The sequence below is a fragment of the Diceros bicornis genome, chromosome 32, assembly GCF_020826845.1.
Source record: "Diceros bicornis minor isolate mBicDic1 chromosome 32, mDicBic1.mat.cur, whole genome shotgun sequence".
NCBI classification, from domain to species: domain Eukaryota; kingdom Metazoa; phylum Chordata; class Mammalia; order Perissodactyla; family Rhinocerotidae; genus Diceros; species Diceros bicornis.
In genome coordinates, this window is record NC_080771.1 from 38,304,940 (window position 1) to 38,323,734 (window position 18,795).

The 18,795-nt window shown below is 55.0% G+C and overlaps 2 protein-coding genes across 7 annotated transcripts in view; one reads left to right on the forward strand and one right to left on the reverse strand.

The window, feature by feature from the left end:
• Window positions 1-187: 187 nt before the first annotated feature.
• DBNDD1 (dysbindin domain containing 1) lies at window positions 188-9,935 on the reverse strand. Of its 3 annotated transcripts, none has more exons than XM_058528598.1 (4): window positions 9,483-9,935; window positions 2,100-2,730; window positions 1,657-1,797; window positions 188-893 (listed from the first exon to the last, which is right to left on the reverse strand). In XM_058528598.1, the coding sequence occupies exons 3-4, from the start codon at window positions 1,727-1,729 to the stop codon at window positions 736-738; spliced, it is 231 nt and encodes a 76-aa protein (XP_058384581.1). In that variant the 5' UTR covers window positions 1,730-1,797; window positions 2,100-2,730; window positions 9,483-9,935; the 3' UTR covers window positions 188-735. The 3 variants fall into 3 exon arrangements, with proteins under 3 accessions (XP_058384581.1, XP_058384578.1, XP_058384580.1); XM_058528595.1 differs by lacking the exon at window positions 9,483-9,935 and adding an exon at window positions 9,079-9,260 and having other exon boundaries at window positions 2,100-2,246; XM_058528597.1 differs by lacking the exon at window positions 9,483-9,935 and adding an exon at window positions 9,079-9,254.
• The window catches only part of GAS8 (growth arrest specific 8), a 22,192-nt gene continuing 12,855 nt past the window's right edge, over window positions 9,459-18,795 (forward strand). Inside the window, exons 1-5 of one of the 4 annotated variants that reach the window (XM_058528593.1) lie at window positions 9,459-9,634; window positions 9,946-9,969; window positions 13,830-14,191; window positions 16,201-16,287; window positions 18,420-18,617. In XM_058528593.1, the coding sequence (XP_058384576.1) occupies window positions 14,189-14,191; window positions 16,201-16,287; window positions 18,420-18,617 (288 nt within the window). In that variant the 5' untranslated portion in view covers window positions 9,459-9,634; window positions 9,946-9,969; window positions 13,830-14,188. Of the gene's footprint in view, window positions 9,635-9,945; window positions 9,970-13,769; window positions 14,192-15,018; window positions 15,630-16,200; window positions 16,288-18,419; window positions 18,618-18,795 lie in introns of those variants that run through there. The other 3 variants (XM_058528590.1, XM_058528591.1, XM_058528592.1) reach the window with 3 other exon arrangements.

The window sequence follows — 18,795 nt, forward strand, 5'->3', positions numbered from 1 at the left end:
GCCCCCGAATTGGGGGCCAGGGGCTGTGCCCAGGTCCCCTCACATCCCCACCCACCTCAGGCTGCTCCACCCCAAGCCAGGATGCTGGCAGGGTACTCAAACCCACGGGTGTGGAGATGTGTCACGGGCAAGGGACAGGGAGAGGGTGAACCCCACCTGCCCCCTCCCCCTGCCGACTACTAGCAGTGGGAGCTAAATAGTGCCATATTTGGTGTTCTGAACTAGGAGGGTGGGCCCTGCTGTCACGCAGAGACCAGGACAGGCAGGGTTTTAGGGCCTGGGGATGGGGCCCTGGTGTCGACATTGTTCCCTGGGCTGCAGGAAGGGGACAGGATTGAAATCAAGGTGGCAATTTTAAGGACTCCCCACCCACATACTCCCTGGGTGGGAGCTCGGCGGGGCCACTCACAGACCAGAACCCTGAGACCCCATCTGCAGAGCGGCTCTGCCGACCCAGGTCCCCCTCTCCCAGAGCCCACTCGGGGATCCTGTGACAGACTAGAGCACCGGTCCTACAGACAGAAGTTTCCAGAAGGCCCAGGCCACTCCCATCTCATCCCCAGGCGTTGTGGTCCCTGATCCAGGGACCAGGAAGGAGCTGGACATAAGGCCGTTGGGCTGTGCTTGTGCTGGGGCGCCCTGAGACCCCGGCCTGGAGCCACGTGGGGCGGGTGGAGTGTCCCCAGGGTCATGACTATCTTGAGTTTCCCCACCTCGGCCCTGAGGCCGGCCCGCCTAGTCCTCCTTGGGCCTCTCCACGGTGAGAAACGTGTCCACAACTGCTGGCTGCCCCTCAGCGTCACTGAGGGGCTGCTTCTCACGGTTCTTCTCAGCTCTGGTGCGCGTCCAGGAGGGCGAGCGCAGACAGCCGGCCCGGGGCAGTGGGTGCAGGCCTGGTGGGAACACGAGGGTGGGGGTCAGCGGGACTGGGGTCCCCTGTCTGTCTGCATCACGGGGTCCGGCTGCACATTGGGGTCTCCTGGACGCTTATAAAACACACAGGTGCTGGGCCACCAGCCGTGCGGACCTGTGGGTCTGGGTGTGGCCTAGCCCAGAGCAGCCGACCACCCCCTTGCCCTCCCAGGGTGCAGGCTCCACAGGGCTGGGGTCTGAGCCCCTGACCCACTCCTCCACCCCCCGCCTGCGTGGGGTGCGAGCAGGGAGGGAGGAAGGCCACCGGGCCCTCACTGGCTGCCTTGCTGTTTCTGAGGCCTTCAGGGTCTTCGGCCAAGGGCAATGCTTCCTTGAGAATCGCAAGGGAAATCCAGTCAGGGCTGAGCTGAGGAGGGCCCAAGCAAATGCTACCCCCTTTGTGCTCGGCCTAACTTGTGATTAAATTCACATTTAGTAAATTCTTCCTTCCATGGGACTGTGGTTTTGGCCTTTTGTTGGCGTTTGAAAAGTAGAATTGAGGAGGGGTAGCTGTAACAGGAGGAAAATTCCTTAAAGTTGGGCAAATAGGTAAGTAAAATGCAAAAATGCTGAATGAAATGGTAGAATGGTGATACTTAAAACACACTTGAGATAAAGTTATTTTCAAAAAGAGGGTTTTGCAGGGAGCAGTGTTTGGGGGTGGTTTTGCAGGGAGCAGTGTTCGGGGGTCTTGGGCCCCAGGACTTCCCCACACCGCCCACTATGCCCCAACTGCAGCCCCACCTGCCGGTGCCTCGCTGGTCAGGTTCTCGTCATCCGAGTCAGCAAAGACCTCAGCCAGCTCCTGGTCAGACATGTCGGTCAGCTCGGTGAGGTCCAGGAGGTCAAAGTGCACCTCCAGGGAGGAGACGCTGCTCAGGGGCTCTGGGGGCAAAGGGGGCCAGTCATTGGCACAGTCTCTCCACCAAGAGCCCCCCCACGAGGCCCAGGGAGGAACCAGAACTCTGGGTAAAGCCCAGGAGGTCAGGATAAGATGGGGCACACCCAGATCCCACTGTCTGCTCTCCACACTCAAGACTAAGTGCCTTCTGTGGTACCCATTTCTACAGATGGTACAGCCAGGGCCCCCCCAACCAGAGAAGTGTTTGGACGGGATGTGTGCCCCCGTTTCCCATGGGAGCCCACGGGTCCCCATGGAGTGTGCTGGGCAGGTCGGCTGTACTTACGCCTCCTCTCCGTGACCTGCAGGAGCCCCGGTGCCGGTATTGGGATGCCCACCTCCTCCTCGGCCACAGGCGAGTGGCAGCTGTCCCCCGTTCCAGGGGCCGGGGTGCCCAGGGCAGCCTTTGGCACCTCACCCTCCTTAACTGTGTCTGCAAAAAGATGTTAACCCGAGAGGCGACATGGGGCTTCTATACCCTTAGGACAAGACATAGGAGCTCCTACACCCCCAGAAGAGACGGGGGTTCCCACACCCTACAGGATGCAGGCAGGGAGGACTAGAGAACTTGGCTCACGGAGCCCTCCTTTGAGGCTCTGAGCAGTGACCAAGGGTGGCCTCAGGCCAGGACCCCAGACAAGGGGCTGGTGGGCTTCTCCATGGTGGCCTCCTGCTGTGGATGAGGAATGGGATGACCTGCAGACCCTTGCCCTGCATACTTGAGCACAGGCTGCGCAGGTCTCATGGGGACTTCCTTGCGGGCCCATCAGCTCAGAGCCCCCAGTGCCCCAACACTGTCACCTGTTTCTACTTTTTGTTCCAACCCAGGGTCCAGTGGTCACTCGTGCATTTCCTTGCCCATTGGCTCCTTTAACACAGAATGGCCCCTGCTCATCCAGCTGTCCTCTGCGGACCGACTTTAAAAAAAAACATCTATGTTTTTGAATTCAAAGTAATACATTCTCACAAAGAGTTACAGAACAGGAAGAAGTAGCAGACCCCTCGCCACCAACCTCACCTCACCATGGGGGAATGTTCCTCCAGGTTTTTTCTATGCAATTATTTTTTTAAATATAATTACTTGTTTTTCATATTTAACAATTTTTTGTCAGATAAGAGCAGGAGGCCCCTTGGATATCTGCTTGGTGGAGACTGTGCCACTCGGTGATGGGACCACGGCCCCACAGAAGTGCCAACCTCACCTTTCTCTTGCTGGGGCTGACACCTGTCCTGTCAGCTCACACCCCTCCATCCACACCTCTTACCAGCTCCTCCTCCAGCATGTCCAGAGCCCACTGGCATCTCCCCCTCCACAGCTGCCGGACTCCATTACCCCCACACACAGCCTGAGGGTCCCCTGAGCCAACTGGACCCCTTGGCTCCCCGATGTCACCACTGTGGCCCTGTTGCCGCCCTCTCCCAGGACTCCTCCCCACAGATCCCCACCACCCCTCAGCTGAGGGATCCCTGAGGGATGAAGCCCCAGGAGCCGCTGCCTGCAGCGTTGCGCCGAGGGGGGCCCAGCTGGGGCCCTCAGTGCCGACATCTGCCTGTGTGTCCCCCCTGACAGTGTGGTCAGCAGCCTGGACGCCGGCCAGCTTGTGGGTCTGGAAGGTCCCCAGCTGAGTGGGAAAATAATGATATCGATTTGCAGCTGCAGAGCTGGTTGGGTCGCCCCTAGGAAGCGTGGCTGAGGGAAGGTGGGCCTGCTGACCAGTGGCCTACTGAGCTCTGCTCGTGCTGTGTTATCACATGGGCCGGGGCTGGCCAGGCCAGATGGGGGCTCAAGAGATCCAGTTTCCTCTTCTCGGCAGCATTTGGAATGTGGCTTCTGAGCATCCTCACAGGGTAGAGTTACACCCACCAGCATCCTGGCCCACCCAGCTGGCAAGGACACCTTCCTGCCCTCTCTGCCTCGAACCTCAGGCCATCTGTCTGAGAGTCCCGGTCAAGGGTGAAGGATTGACCCCTTGTGGGCCTTTACTCTGCAGGACAGTTGCTTTGGTTTGCTCAAGGTGGGGTTGGCACAGTGGCCCTGGGTCTCCCTCCCTGAGGATGCGAGTGTGACAGGTATGTGCTCGTGTCCCACTGGCCTGTGCTGTAGCCACAACTCGGATGCTTCCACACATGATGCTTCCACACATGTGGCCCGTGGTTGTGGGTGACTCTGTCAGGGCTGGGGGCTCAGGGCAGGTGCTGCCGTCTGGAGCCTCCAAACGGGGCAGGTGGCTCTGGGTTAATAACCAGAATAGTGACAGCGGCTCACGGTTTTCTCATATTGGTCTATGCCAGGTATAGACCAGGTATAGTCCCAGCATGCTCTGGTTTTCAACCTACGTCACAACCAGCTGAATTTTGTGGTTTAGAGACTCAGCTCGTCCCAGGCACTCGGCCCGGGGAACCATGGAGTCCAGGCTCTCACCTGCTGGCCTCTGTTCCCGAGTCATGGCATGGAGCTGGGAGCAGGACAGGGAGGGAGGGAGGTGAGACCTGCCTAACACTGTGCCCACGGGGAAGCTGCTATGTGTCCCTGGGCCCAGACCCAGGTGGAAGTAAGTTTCTGAAAGAAGGTGGGACAGAGGTGGGGTCTCTGCTTACAAATGCCCTCTCTCGCTGGGTGAGGCCCCACGTCTAGAAGAGAAGGCACTCATTCATTCATTCACTCATTCAGTCATCCAACAGATTTCCTGAGTGCCCACTCTGCACTGGGAACACGGCATGACCAAAATAGGTGGTTTCTGCCCTCTCAAGGGCAGGCAGTGCCGGGGCAGTGGGGGCTGTTCTCCCATTTGGGGGAGGGGTCTGAAGGTGGGCAGGAGCCATGTGATACCTGGGAGAGACAGACCAGCAAAGGTCCTGAGCGGGGCATGGCTGCACATCTGAGGAACGGCAGTGGGGGGGCTGCCCATCACATAAACGTGCTCAGGACTTGGGCTGCTACTCTGAGTGAGCTAGGAGAGGCCGCTGAAGGATTCTGAGCTGAGTGGGACAGCATTACCTGCATTGTTACAGATGCAGACCAGGCAGGAAGGATGAAGTCCTCCACATGCCCTGAGATGGGGGGCGGGGCAGGCAAGCAGGACCTCAGCCACACAGCACAGTCCTTTCTCCATCTTGCCTGAGGGAGGCGGGCTGGGAATGCTGAAAGGCCTCATTATAGGTCCTGGGATCCAGGGGCCCCTGGGACAGACCTCCAGACCCCACAGGCACAGAGTCCTGGCCTACTGACTGTAAGAAGCACATTTTATCAAATTTCAACATCCTGGAAACAGCAAAGCATCTGTGATTGATGGTGTCATAGTTAACAGAATACAGTTCAAAACCCCTCAAGTTTTGAAATCACCACGTGTCTAGCTTTTGATTCTTTTCCATCTCCCTCTGGCAGTGGGCTGGTCTTTGTTCTGTAAATCCTGGTGCCCTGGCCTGTGTCAAGGCTGTTGGGGGAGGAAAGAGAAGAAGATACAACTTTTGCCATCAAGGACACTGATCTTTTGGTTGGAAGAATATGATGAAAACAGGAGAATAAGAGTCAGAATGCTAGGGCAGATGCCAGGGACAGAGGAGACCCTGGGCCCCCAGGAAGAGGCAAGATTGATCCTGGCAGGTCAAGTGGGGCAGCCACTGTGGAAAACAGTGTAGCTGCTCCTCAGACTATCAAACGTCAAGTCACCACCGGCCCAGCAGTTCTGCTCCTACACTCAGACCCGGGAGGAGTGAAAGCACACGTCCACACACTGACACACGAATGTTCACCACGGCACTATTCACAACAGTCAAAAGTGGAGTCAAACCCAGTTGCCCATCAGTGGATGAGTGGATAAACAAAATGTGGTCCATCCACACAGTGGAATATTACTCAGCCATAAAAAGAAATGAAGCACTGACACGTGAACCCTGAAAACATTATGGCGAGTGCAAGATGCCAGTCACAAAAGGCCGCATATGATTCCATATGAAATGTCCAGACTAGGCAAATCCATAGAAAAAAGTAGATTAGAAAAGACATAGAAAGTAGACTGGTGGTTGCCAGCGGCTGGGGTGTGTGTGGAATGAGGAGTGATTGCTAGTGGGGACAGGGTTTCTTTCTGGGGTGATGAAAATATTGTAAAATCAGATGGTGGTGATGGTTGCACAACTTTGTAAATATACTAACAAAACTGAATTGTACACTTTAAAAGTGTGAATTTTATGATACATGAATTCTATCTCAATTTAAAAAAACAAAGGTTGATTTTGGCTGGAGTTGACATGTACCTAACTTGGCTGTGCACCGACGCTGAGGCTGGGATTGGGTATGAAAAGTGTGAGCTCCAGGACCCAGGCTTGGTCCTGGCACACAGTAGGGGCACTATAAATGTCTGTTGAAGGAGTGAGCCCAGGACCCCACTGCATAGTTAATAAGCGGCTGCCCTAGGGATCACCAGGTCTGTCTGACACCTTCTCGACAAGCCCCTTGTAGGAAAGAGGGACAAATTCTCCACGGGTGAGACCTGCTGGGTGCCGGGGAGCACGAAGCAGAGGAGGGACCACACAGGGAGCCACAGGGGTGAGGGTGCTTGACAGCCAGGCTGAGCCGCAAGCTGGGTGGCCTCAGTAGCCCCAGATCACCTGGGCCAGGGCAGGTGTTTCTGATGCCCGGGAGGGCCATCAGCGATGGGACAGCGATACCCTGGCTCTGAGCCCAGTGCAGCCCCATCAAGGGAATGAAGCCCTCGGCCCCCTGCAGGGGCCGCTGCTGCCTGACCTGTGCAGGCACTGAAGCAGCACCCCTGAGGGGAGACTGCAGTTGGGGTGCCACAGTTCTGCCCCTCCCGGCCCCAGGGCCGACTGCCGATCTGGGTGGAGATGATAGGGTTACCTTGTGCTATGCTGCTGACCTATTTTCCAGCACATTGATGCTGAGAACTTGGCCCAAATCTCAAGTTTCCTGCTGTGTGCCCAGGGCCTTGCCCTGAGCGTCGAGGAGGCACTCTGCACACAGCCACGAATGAAAGAACAAACAAATTAATGAAGTGAATGAATGAATATCATGAAAAAAATGACTGCAGGGAGGGAGAGACGGTCACAGAGGTGGGGCCACCTGCACCCCATCTCCCCAGGCCCTGTTCCTGGATTCAGGGCCCCTCCCTTGAGCATTTTGAGGATGCTGAGTGGGTCCTGTGTAGGCTCAGCCTCCTGAGGGCAAGGCTGTGGCCTCTCACTTTCATTGTGGCCTTTCTGCAGACGGGACAGGGGGTGGGGCTAGAACCTTGGTTTTCCAAAGGTACCAGCTGGGAACCTTCAAGAAGGGCATTCTGCGCCACACCCCCACACACTTCCCACCTCTATGTCTGCACACTTGGCTGTTAAGAAATGACTGTTAATTCGTTTAGGTGCAAAAATGGTATTTTAATTATACTCTATAAAAATCTTATCTTTTAGAGAGAATTTCAGAAATACTTATGGATGAAATAATATGTCTAGATTTGCTACAAATTGCTACTGAAGGGAGGTTGGTGGTGGTCTAGTTGAGCAGGCTGGGAGGTGGCACAGGAGCTTGACTGTACTGTTCCCTCTACTCTCTGTGTGCTCTGCACTCTCCAAAATAAAGTTCTCAAAAGTCAGTGAACTGAGAATGACAGTCACAGCCACCCACCTGTGACCTCGTGCCATCCACGGAGTGGAGATCACCAGCCCACTGTGCAGGCAGGAAGGGGCTATGGGGTAATAAGTGTGAGCCTGCCGAGCATGGCCCCGGCTGCCCCACTGTGTCCCCAGCCCCACCCCAGGGCCCGCACAGAGTAGGCACCTAGTAAATACACGTCTGTACCCTGAACGGGTCAGGTCTCTCAGAACCCAACCAGTGAGTGAGATTCAGAAACTGAACAGTTTTAAGCTCCTCTCCCAATGCCTTCCCTCTGCTTTCTCCCTCTGGGCCCCACAGCCCTGCAGGGGAAGGGCAGCTGTCTCCACGACATGGAGGCTCAGAGGGGCCTGGCTGCTTTGCCCACATCTCACAGCTCTGTGCTCCCCCACCCCACTCTCCAAATCTTCCCCTTCACATCCCCACAAAGCTACCACTGGGAACCCCCAGGGGGCCTGGCATCGTCAGTGGCAAGAAAAAGCTGGATCCCTCCCACACATGACAAAACAAAGAAAACTCACACCCACTAGCCCCCAGGGTGTGTCTGGTGACCCTTGCAGGGAGGTGACAAGGGCCCCCAAACAGCCATCTGGAATGCACCTGCCTAACTCAGACTACAGACACGGGGGGGGGGGGGGGGGGGGGGCAGGGGGGCACTGCTTCTGAATGCCTCCCAGACCAGCCTTGTGGGCTCCAGAGGAGGCTGCTGGTGTGGCTAGGGGATCTCTGGCAGGTCCTTGTGTGGGCAGGGAGTGGCTCCTTGGGATGGGACCTCCAGGAAACCCAGTATGCATCATCTGGGGCCTGGCCAGGCCGGTGGAGGAGCCCTGCAGTTTGCATCCAAGTTCCTAGGCCAATGACACCCCCAAACCCTTTCTGAAAGGGCTCTGAGAGGGATTCCTGCAGTTTTCCTCCCATCATCAGCCATCACCTTGCTGGGGCCAGATTCCGAGGGGGACACCCAAGATAGGATCCCAACGTCCAAGTACCAGGCAGCTGACAGGGCCAGGCGAGGAGGGGTCACTCCGTGCACACCTGCTCTCCGAGATGTGTGCGCCCCGCACCTCGCCCAGGCCAAGAACTCCTGCAGGCGTAGGAGCCCCCCGCAGGCCGTGCCGGGGGCACGCCACGCCGACCCTATCTCAGCCCCGTGCCCTGCAGGATCCCGGCCGCGGCCTCCCCGCCCTGGCCCCGGGAGTCGCGGCTGGGGTGAACAAAGCAGATGCGCGGCCAGGCGGTCAGCGTCGCCCTCAAGCCTCACCGACCCGGACCCCAAACACCGGCCCTGGCACGCCCCATCTCCTGAGCCCCGGATCCCCGGCTCGGCTGAGAGGGGGTTCAGGACGAAACTCTGGACCACCCACCCAGGAGCGCGCCACACGCGGCTGCCGGGGCCCGGAGCGCAGAGGACGAGGGGGCGGGGACGCGGTCTGTGCGCCCCCAGCCCAGAGCGGGGGCCGTTCCCGGGAGGTGCCCCTGGCCCGGCTCCCCCTGCTCCGCCCGGGCAGCGGGGACTCGGAGCTGCCGGTGGGTCTTCGCGGCCCCTGGGCGCGGCCGATAAGTGGGCCCGGAGGGAAGGGGCTGCAGCTCGCTGCGTGGAAGGCGGAGCTCGGGGGCTCCCGGGGGCTGGGGCCGCACTCACCTCCCGGGCTGGCGCCCTCCGGGGGCTCCATGCGGCAGGTGGGGTCTGGGAGGGGCGCGGGCGGCGGCGGCGTCACCCGGCCCGGACGCCCCTGCAGCTTCAGCGGCGACTCGGCCCAGGCTCCCGGCGCAGCGCATCGGGGCAGCAGCCGGGGGGCCGCGGCGGCGGGGAGGAGCCCGCGGGGCGGGGCGCGCAGCTGCTTCGGGGCCCCGGGGCCCCCCCATCCTCCCCCGGAGCCCCGCGGCACAGGTGCGGCCCCGCCCCGCCCCGCGCGCGCCCCCTGCCGGCCCCGGGTCCTGCGGACCGCCTCTCCCTCGGACCTCGCCCCCGCTGCGGACCCCCTGGCCCCGGCTGCAGCCTCCCACCTCTGGCCCGGCGACTGCGGAGCCTGCGCGCGCACTCACTCTGCAGCCGCGCCGACTTCCGTCCATTTGTTCGCCCCCAGATATTTATGGGGCGCCAACTACGTGCCGGCGCTTCGCGGGGCGTAGAGGGGTGGGCACTAGGAGAGGCGGAGCCAACACTCGAGCCCATAAACGTAGAGCTGCCGATTATGGTAAACGCAATGGAGAAACACGGGTTGGGGTGGTGGTGGTGGGGCGTTTAATGGCGAGGCTGGAGGGGGCGTGGGTGGGGGATGGGAGATAAGGAGATGGGGGCTGGCAGGGAGGACTGCCCAGGGAAGGAGAGCGAGGCCTGGGCGTGCTGAGATCTCAAAACAGATCAGTCAAGTCCCACCTCGAAACGCTGGTCTGCTGCACTAGGCCCGCACACAAGCCCCTGGAATGCGGCTCTGTGAGAAAGCCTTTGTGTGCAGTATCTCATTAATTCTCTCAGCGATCCTAAAACGGTATTCTGGTTTTACAGGTGAAGAAGCTGAGCACAGAGAAGGTAGGTAATCTGGCCAAGGTTGCACAGCCCAGCATTGGAAGCCAGAAGGTCCGGATCCAAGCCCACGGTCTGCACTTTTACAAAAACAAACCAAACCAAAGAAAATCATCAGCGAGAAGAGTTTGTTCCCCGCTGGGAGTGGAAAAGGCCCGCAGAGGAGGGAGGTGGCTGTGAACTTGGTGTTTGCTGTGAACTTGGTGTTTGCAGGAAAGGCAGCTTCTCAAAGGCAGGTGGTCAGAGCCAACCCAGGTCCTCACTGCCCAGCCCAGCTCTGATCAAATCCAGCCCATGGCATTTGAGACTTGAACAGTGAAGCAGGCTAATAGGTCCCATTTTTCCTTAGTTTACAAAACAAACGAAAACAAAAACTGCTGTTTGATTCCGTCTAAAATGATTTCATGACCCACTGGGACAACCCCCTGTAGTTTTCAAGCCACTGGACCCTGTGCCACCCCAAGAGGTGGAGAGTTTGGCATCTCAGAGATAAAGCTGAGTTGCAGGGTGGCTGGTGGGGACATAAGCAAGCCAGTGACCCCTGGGAAGTCAGGACAGGGAGTGGGCACAGGCTGCTTGGAGTCAGCTGAGGTAGTAGATTGTGTTTTCTCAAAATGGTCAGAGCAGTATTTCTGATTCCACATGTCTTCCAGAACCTTCCACTCCCATCAAGACACTCCATCTGTGTTCCTTCCGCTTCAACCTGGGCAATGTTTGTGACTACTCCTGCTGATAGAATGTGGCAGAAGTGATGTTGTGTTACTTCCAAGGCTGGGTCATAAGGAGGACTCAGCTGTCTCTCTGAAGGTTCCCCTGGAGCCTGGCCACCCTGTGTGAGAAAGCCCAGGCCACTTGAGAGGCCACCTGTGTGTGTTCTGGCCAGCAATAGCGAATTGGCGAGATGTGATACCCTGCCTTTGAGCCAGCCCCCGGGGCAGAGGCAAGCTGTCCCCACCCAGTCCTGGCCGAGTTGCAGAATCATGAGCCAAACCGGTGTTGTCGCTGTGTTAAGCCACTGTGTGTTGGGGACAACCTGCTCTGCAGTCATAGTAGCTGTAACAGTGACTGTTATTTCATAAGTATCCCCACTGGAGAGATGAGTAAATGGATACGGAGAGGGTCTCGTCAAAGGCATCCCAGCTGGTAAGCAGGAGGTGATCTGACTCCAGAGGCCAGTGTTTATTTTTAACTTTTCATTAAGAACATTTTCAAACAAAAGTAGAGAGAACAGCACAATCAACCCGCATGTACCCGTCACTTAGATTCAACGATTACCAACTCCTGGCTGATTTTGTTTCTTCTCTACTCTCAATTGCCTCTCTTCACTGCTGGGTTGTTTGGAAGCAAATCCTATACACGTTATGTAATTTCATTTGTAAATACGTCACTATTTATCTCTTAAAGCAAGTCCAGTCTTCTTCAGCGCTCTGTGATCCTGACATGCAGGCCTCCATTGAGTTGGGGCAGTGGCCTGAGGCAGTTTGCCTGGCCGACTGAGGAAGTGGGCATTAGGAAGAGCCAGGCATTACACAGCACGGTCGGTGAGGCTTATGTATCCACATTTGCTCTCAGGTTTAGCAGGAAACTCAGATGCCATTTATCTGGGTTTCTGAGCTGCCAAGCTTGATGCTGAATAAAAGTATCTTAAGCCACACATGTGAAGAAAAGGCTCTTTTCTAAAAATCTAAACTTGAATCCAGTGTAAAAAGTACAGGTCACTGTGGGCCTTGTCGGGAGCCCTGGGAGTCGGCAGCCAGGGCTCCCGACACTATTCATCTTGGCAGTCCACACTGATCAACCAAGCTGCACTGCAGGTGTGGGCCAGATGCACACCGCGTCTCCTCCTGAGCTAACCCTCCTGTTCTCGCCCTTTTTGCTGAAAGGAATTCTTGTCATGTGTTTGTTTAATTCAGGACTCCCTGTCAGACTTCCAAAGCAAACAGCCAATCAGCATGAAGCACCTAGCATATTGGGTCTGCAATATGCTAAATGATATGTTAATGTTAATGTTAATACGTTAAATGATAATAATTACCCCGCTGTTGCCACTCTGCTGTACTGTCTCACCTGCCAGACTCCCTCTGGGAGACCCACCTTGGGGGAGAAGGCCCCTCTCAGGCCAGTGGTGTCAGCACAGAGGCGCAGGCGCTAGGCTGCCCAGGCACAGTGCTCCGACCAGACCTCACAGAGGCCTCAGGGCCTGCTATAAAGAAGTCATAGCTCTGTGCAAGCTGCGGCAGTGCAGTCCTTCTGACTGGCTGCTCCTCTCCAAGAACAATCAGGGCTCGAGTGGGCAAACGGGACGCCCCTCAGGCTCATCACTGTGGCTCTCATATCCCTGCTGCTGTGTGGGTGCCTGCGGCCTGAGCAAGCCCAGTGCATAAGGCATCTTACCCCTGGGCGGGCCAGGCAGATCCAAGCCCCCAGAGCCTTTCTTCATTACTCACACTCTGTCCCCAACACAGTTCTCCAGGGGGAGAAGATTCTGGAATCTTCTCCATCCCAAAACAGATGGGGAAACATGACCTGATGCAAAACCACTATTTAGGAAGATGCTCAAGTTGGGAGTGTCAACTTACAGAAACAGACACGGGTTTAAGAGCAAAGTGTTTATTTGGGATCAAAGAATTGCATTCGGGGAGCACAGGTTCAGGTAGAAACCCAAACAGTGTCCCGATTACAGGAGAGGGGCTCAGGGTTTTTATGGGAAAAAGGAAGGAAGGGGAGGTGAGTTGTACTAAAGAAGAGTTCGTTGGTGCTGGATGAGGTCAGGCGAGGTTTGTAATTCCTAGATTGGCTTGAGCATCGGTCTTCAGGGAAAAGGCTAGACTTGAACTTCATTGGTTAGCAATTCGGTCATCAGCAAAGTCCAGTTCCATCAGTCCTTACAGACAGGATATTCTTGTCCTCACTGACTTCTTGGAGTGCTGCCAGTTTGGTCCAGCTTGGAAGATAGAGAAAACAGGACGCAAAATGAAATTTCTCTGAAACAGTTGCTCTGGCTCTGTGTTAATATGGCTCCACTCATGTCCTCTTTCACAAGAGTGTAGGAGAAAAAGACAACAAATGGTGTGTAAAGATGACCACCTCAAGGCCCGCCCAGTGGCATAGTGGTTAAGTTCACGGGCCCCACTTCAGTGGCCTGGGGTTCACAGGTTCGGATCCCGCGTGCGGACCTACACACTGCTCATCAAGCCATGCTGTGGGGGCATTCTACATACAAATAGAGGAAGATGAGCACAGATGGTAGCTCAGGGCCAATCTTCCTCAGCAAAAAAAAAACCAAAAAAAAAAAACCCCAACAAACGACCACCTCTTGTGACGAACTCCTACCCTTCTTGGTGACAGAGTGATGTGTGTAGGTAAAAGGGTGGTGGCTGGGAGTGGAAATTCGTTTTGGAAATTGTAAAATGGTTAGCGGTTTTCAGAGCAAGAGGTTAGGAGAGGAAGCTGGTGATTCTCTCTTTTCTGTAGTGCTGTCTGGAAACGTCTGGCAGCGTATCTGGTTTTTCCTCACCACGAGGACAGGGGGCCACCGAGGAGGCCTCTTCAGGCAGAGCAGTTTACTTTTGTGAGGGGGACACTTGCTAATTTCCAAACTTTGGACCTAGCTGGAACATACTTTCCTTTCCAATTTTTGTTTTCTTCTGAGGATTTGTGGAAACCCCGCCATCTTCCATCCTCACCAGGGCAGAGGTGGGAGGAGTCTTCAGAGGTGGGCAGGGTGGGGTGAGGCCCGGGGCAGAGTCTCAGCCCATATTTGAATCTAATTTGGATAATGTCCCGGAGCCTTGGGGGCCAGATCCGTCCTCCCTCCCTCTCTCCCTCATTGAAGGCAACCTGCTGTGGACTCTTCTCGGTTGTAGGTAAGACGTGGACAAAACGGTTCCTTCCCCGCGTCCCATGGAGCTTAAGTTCCAGTGGGGACACCGGCAATAAGCAAATACATCTCGCACCGAAACGCACTTAGGAGAGTCGAGGAGCCCCAGCGCGTGCAGGACACCTTGCCGCGAGCAAAACCTCGGACTCCGCAACCCCTGGCTCGGTCCGGCGCGCGTTGCTAGGGACACGCTCCCGCCGTTGCCAGGGCGTGTAGTGGCGGACGGAGTCTCGCGAGGATCCTCGAGACTGCGCGCGGGATCGCCCAGCAGTTGCCGAGAGACGACGCAGCCTTCGGCGTGGGGGCACGTTTGTCCTCTGTTCGCGGCCTCTGACGGCCACCGCCATGGTGAGGAGGGGCGGGCAGCCACTAGGGTCTGCGCCGGGGCTTGGTGCTCCTTGGTTAACCGGCCCTGCGCGCGGAGACCGCTGGGCGGGGAGGCCTGAGCTCCGGGGTCTCCTGCGCAGAGAGGCCCCTGGATGGGGAGCCCTGGGTCCCCGGGACCTGTGCACACTGAGACTCCAGGAGGGGAGGCCTGGGGCTCTGGGTTTTTGGACTTGAGAACTTGGTGCTCTCCTGGAGTTCCCGTGGGTAGAGCCCAGGGCCCCATCCCGCATCCCCCATGCCGCATCCCGCATGCACTTGGAGCTGAGAGATCTGTGCTCTCCAGGATCCTGTACAGGGGTGGTCATAGAACCCTCCCCCCGGGACCCAGGGCCTAGTGTGCAGGGCATCCAGAAGAGAGAACCTAGGTAAAGGGGATTTCCAGCCTGGAATGGAAGGCTTGGTTGGTCAGATCTTTGGACCTAGGGTCTCACCTGGCAGGGCTCTGAGGCACACAGAGTCCTCATGGAGGAGAGTCTGGTGCAGGGGATACCCTGGGACCTTCAGTCCCGGAGTTGGAGAGCCTGGGGCATACCAGGTGGCTAGAGGTCCCTGAACACCAGGGGATCTTGGACAGAGGGTCCGGTGCCCAGGGTAGAGCCTTAGGGTACAGGAACTGCTCTTTCCTTGGAGAACCTCAGAGAAGTCGGGCCTGTATTGAGAAGAGCCTGGTGGGAGCTGCTGCCTCACCAGTTCTCCATCCTGTGGCTCTCATGTGATAGGGCCCTCAGCTGGCCCCTCCCCGCGATATTGTTGTCAGGAGTTGTCAGTGATTCAGCGTGGAGGCAGGAGCAGCAGGGTGGGTATCTGGATGCTGGAGGGAGGATGCCTCTATGTGGGCGATGCCCAGGAGCTTGTTCAGGCCCCTGAAGTGGGCTGTGGGTGTCCCAGATGCAAAGTGGTGACGAGCCTTTGGGATCTTCTGATGGGGTGGACTTCTTGGAGTAGAGGGATTAGAAAAAGGGCAGAACATTAGGAGGGAAGATTTCAGTGGATGAGTCTTTTGTAAATTAACTGGAAAAAGACCACCAAAATACATCTAATCACTAGCTTGTGGGAATATGGGTGGTTTTCTTTTCTTTTTTTTGCTCTTTATGTTTTCTAAGATTTCCACATAAATTTTTTTTGTAATCATGAAAATGTTACAGAGACACTTAAAGACACATGCACATAAAAACATTACAGAGCCATGTAGATGCACACGCACACAAAAGCACAGGCCACAGAGAGTTGGGAGAAGAGAAGGCAGAAGGACGAGGATCTGGAAGTGCAGTATCTGCTGGAGCAGCCCTTGGGAGCTGAGTGGGCCGGACGGTTCTCTCTCTCACCTTGTCGAAGTTGTTAAAAGAAGCGTGACACCCCGAGCAGTTCCATATGGTGAACCATTTACCGAGTGCCCAGGGTGAGTGCTGGCCACTCCAGCTGTCTGGACCAGGTTCTCTGAAGGAGTTTTATATCTGGAAGAAAGGAAGCCTCATATTGTCGCCTTCGATCATTACTATGCAGGCATTTCTCCGTACACGTGTGGAAGAGTTTTTGGCAGGTTTCTCTATGGTGGTTACCAAGCATTATAGCCAACATGGTAACATTTGGCAGTGTGGTATTGGGGTTCTGCCTTCTTGAGGCCAAGTAGACTTTGCATCCACACCAAGGAGGTCTCTGCCATATACCAAGGAGTGGATGTGGAATGAGTTCCCCTCTGCTCCTTTCTGAGGGGGAAACTGTTGCCTTCTGAAAAGGAAGATTTGTCCTTCTTGCTTCTCCAAAGATGTCAACAGAGAAGGTGTGGTTAAGGCTGGGAAACCTTAGTGCAGAGTGATGTGCTCCAGGTGGGGGCATGAGCAGTAGAGTAGAGGTTCCAAACAGGTACTCCTCTCCTGCAGGACCCTGGGAGGGAATCAGAACCCGCCAGAAGGTGAAGCCATTAGTCAGAGCCTCCCTTGCTGACCCAATCATCTCTTCTTTAACCAAAGGCTCCCAAAAAGAAAGGGAAGAAAGGGAAAGCCAAAGGTACCCCGATTATTGACGGGCTCGCTCCGGAGGACATGAGCAAGGAGCAGGTGAGTGGGACCAGCCCGGCCCTGTGCCTTGGCCCAGTCCTGGGTCGGGGTGGGTGGGTGCTATACCAATTCGTCTCTCTGGCCGTTTGTGTTCATGAACCTCTTTCAGACCGCGCATTGCTGCCTTCTGCCTCCTCGCGCATCTCCCCTCAGTCTGGCTCCTGTACTGTCCAGACCAGGATATGCCTTCCCCATTTCCATAGTTCTCATCAGCTCCAGAGCTCTCAAGCACAGTACATATTAAAAAAAAAAATGCAGTAACAGCCACGTCAAAGAACTTTTTTATAGCGTTGTAGGGATTTGGAAGGAAATGTTTTTCTGATATAAAAGCTAGTTTTAATTTTCTGTATTTGCTTTCAATTTTATTCTTTTATGCACCTGATGTTTACAGAGCTGTTATCAGCACATGCATCTATAGCATTCTCCTTTATTTTATTTAACATTAAACATTAGGAATTATTTTAAGCCACTTGTCCGTTTTGATGAAGTTAAGGGCTAGAGAACATAATTATCTAATTACAATTTCAATTAAAAGGCTCCTGAAAACACAGCAAACCATGGGAGCAGGTGTGGTGCCTCCTCCAGCCTCTGTGCTGTTGACAGCTGCTCCATGAGCATCTCATATGGATCTGAGGGCTCTGTGTCAACTGTATGTTAGTGTTAACAACCTTTACTTTCTTTTGATAGTTTTAAGATAAAAAATAAATACAAAGGAGATGACAGAGTCATGTGAGCTCAAGTTGGAAAGCTGGACAGACGCCTTTGAACGATGGTAGAGGGGCTTTATTTTACATGTAGGGGAGCCATTGGCAGTTTAGGCAGAGGGTAGTGGGGTCAGGTGTGTGTTTTGGAGATCACTGGGCTGTGAGGAGAATGGATTGCACATTGCATTGCCCCAGCAGTTGAGCTGTTTCCTGTCTCCCTTTTACTTCCTGTCCCTGTGGACACAGAACTGGGATGTGGCAGTGGTCAGTCTGCACAGCAGAGCCTTGCTGTGGCACAGTGCATGTTTGAGGCATGGACACCTTGGAAGTGACGAGGGTCCAGGCAGGAATGAGGTACTGGGGACAGCTGCAGTCAGTTCAGTGGATGGTTACTCTGTGGACATTGGGCTCCAGTGCTGTATTCTGATTTTTTAAGAGAAACTGGAAATCTAAATATTGAGTGATGGCAAAATCTAACGATGGGAGCCAGGGTAGGCAGGAGCCTGGTTTAGACTATTTGTTTGAGTGACACTAAAGGTCTGTGACATGAAGACATTGTCATCTGCTGAGGCCCTAGTCAGATCCTGGGGTGCCATGTCTCCCTCATGGGGAGCCAAGCTCCAGCCTGCGTCCACCTTAGGGGCCCCCTTGTTGCCCCTCCTTGGCCCTTTCTTAAAGGGAGAAATGTGGTTTCCCTGTGGGGAATGGGGTTATCAGGAGAGAAGAGCTTTACAGTGAGTGGCCTGAAGTTATACTCAGAAGATAACCAATTCTTGAGGGTAATGAGATTCCCAAGAAAGCCAAGAGCCTGTCCTACTTTTTCTTTTTAACCTATTTGCAGATTTGCGATGGGCTGTGGACCAAACCCTCGTGACTGTTAGGGGTCTACTGGTTTTGTGTATTTTTTGCTTAACATACATCTTTAAAGGTGACTTTTTGCATTTAGTATTATTTTGTGAACGTGTTTACATGTTGCTACATCATTTTCATACCTCTGTATCTTTCACCCATATAATCTTCTGGTTGATATGCTATAATTTCCCAACCGTTTTCCTATTTAAAATCATCTTAGATCATTTCCTTTTTATTTTTTTTGCTGTTGTAATGACAATGTGGCAAATATCTGAGCAGAAAACTGTTGTGTTCTTTTGAGAAATTTCTTTAGTATATGTTCCTGGGAATGGATGAAAAGATACAACCATTTTATGATTATTTGCCAAATTCTAGAGATTTCTGCTATTTACTGAATGTATCCTGTTCCTGGAGCCTTTCTAGCATCATATTTTAACTTCTTACTTTTAGCTCTTATTTATTTTTAGGTGAGAGTGGTCCCTCCCTCCTTCTTCTTTGCCTTTCTCCGTCCACACGCCCCGTGCGGTGGGTGGGCTCCTGCTGGGTGCCTCACATGGCCCTGCTGTGCCTGGCCAGGTGGAGGAGCATGTCAGCCGCATCCGGGAGGAGCTGGACCGCGAGCGGGAGGAGCGCAACTACTTCCAGCTGGAGCGGGACAAGATCCACACTTTCTGGGAGATCACGCGGAGGCAGCTGGAGGAGAAGAAGGCCGAGCTGCGGAACAAAGACCGGGAGATGGAGGAGGCTGAGGAGAGGCACCAGGTGGAGATCAAGGTGAGTGGGCCGGCCCCTGTCCCTGCGGAGTCACCACACAGGAGCAGAGGAGTTGGATGAGGGGCATTTTCTCTTTTTGCTTTGGGGGTCACAGACCTGTTAATGTCCTTTACACTGGGAACCTGAAGGTATTTTTTATAAAGGAGCATGCGTGTGCAGGAGTGTGTGCAGGTGAGCA

Bases quoted from the DNA above. Each gene is read 5' to 3' on its own strand.
- DBNDD1 (XM_058528595.1), bottom strand. From the start codon at position 9,109: ATGGAGCCCCCGGAGGGCGCCAGCCCGGGAG. The intron at 2,247-9,078 runs GTGAGTGCGGCC...ATCTTTTTGCAG, and splicing joins GGAGGGCGCCAGCCCGGGAG to ACACAGTTAAGGAGGGTGAG. The intron at 894-1,656 runs GTGGGGCTGCAG...TGTTCCCACCAG, and splicing joins GACCAGCGAGGCACCGGCAG to GCCTGCACCCACTGCCCCGG.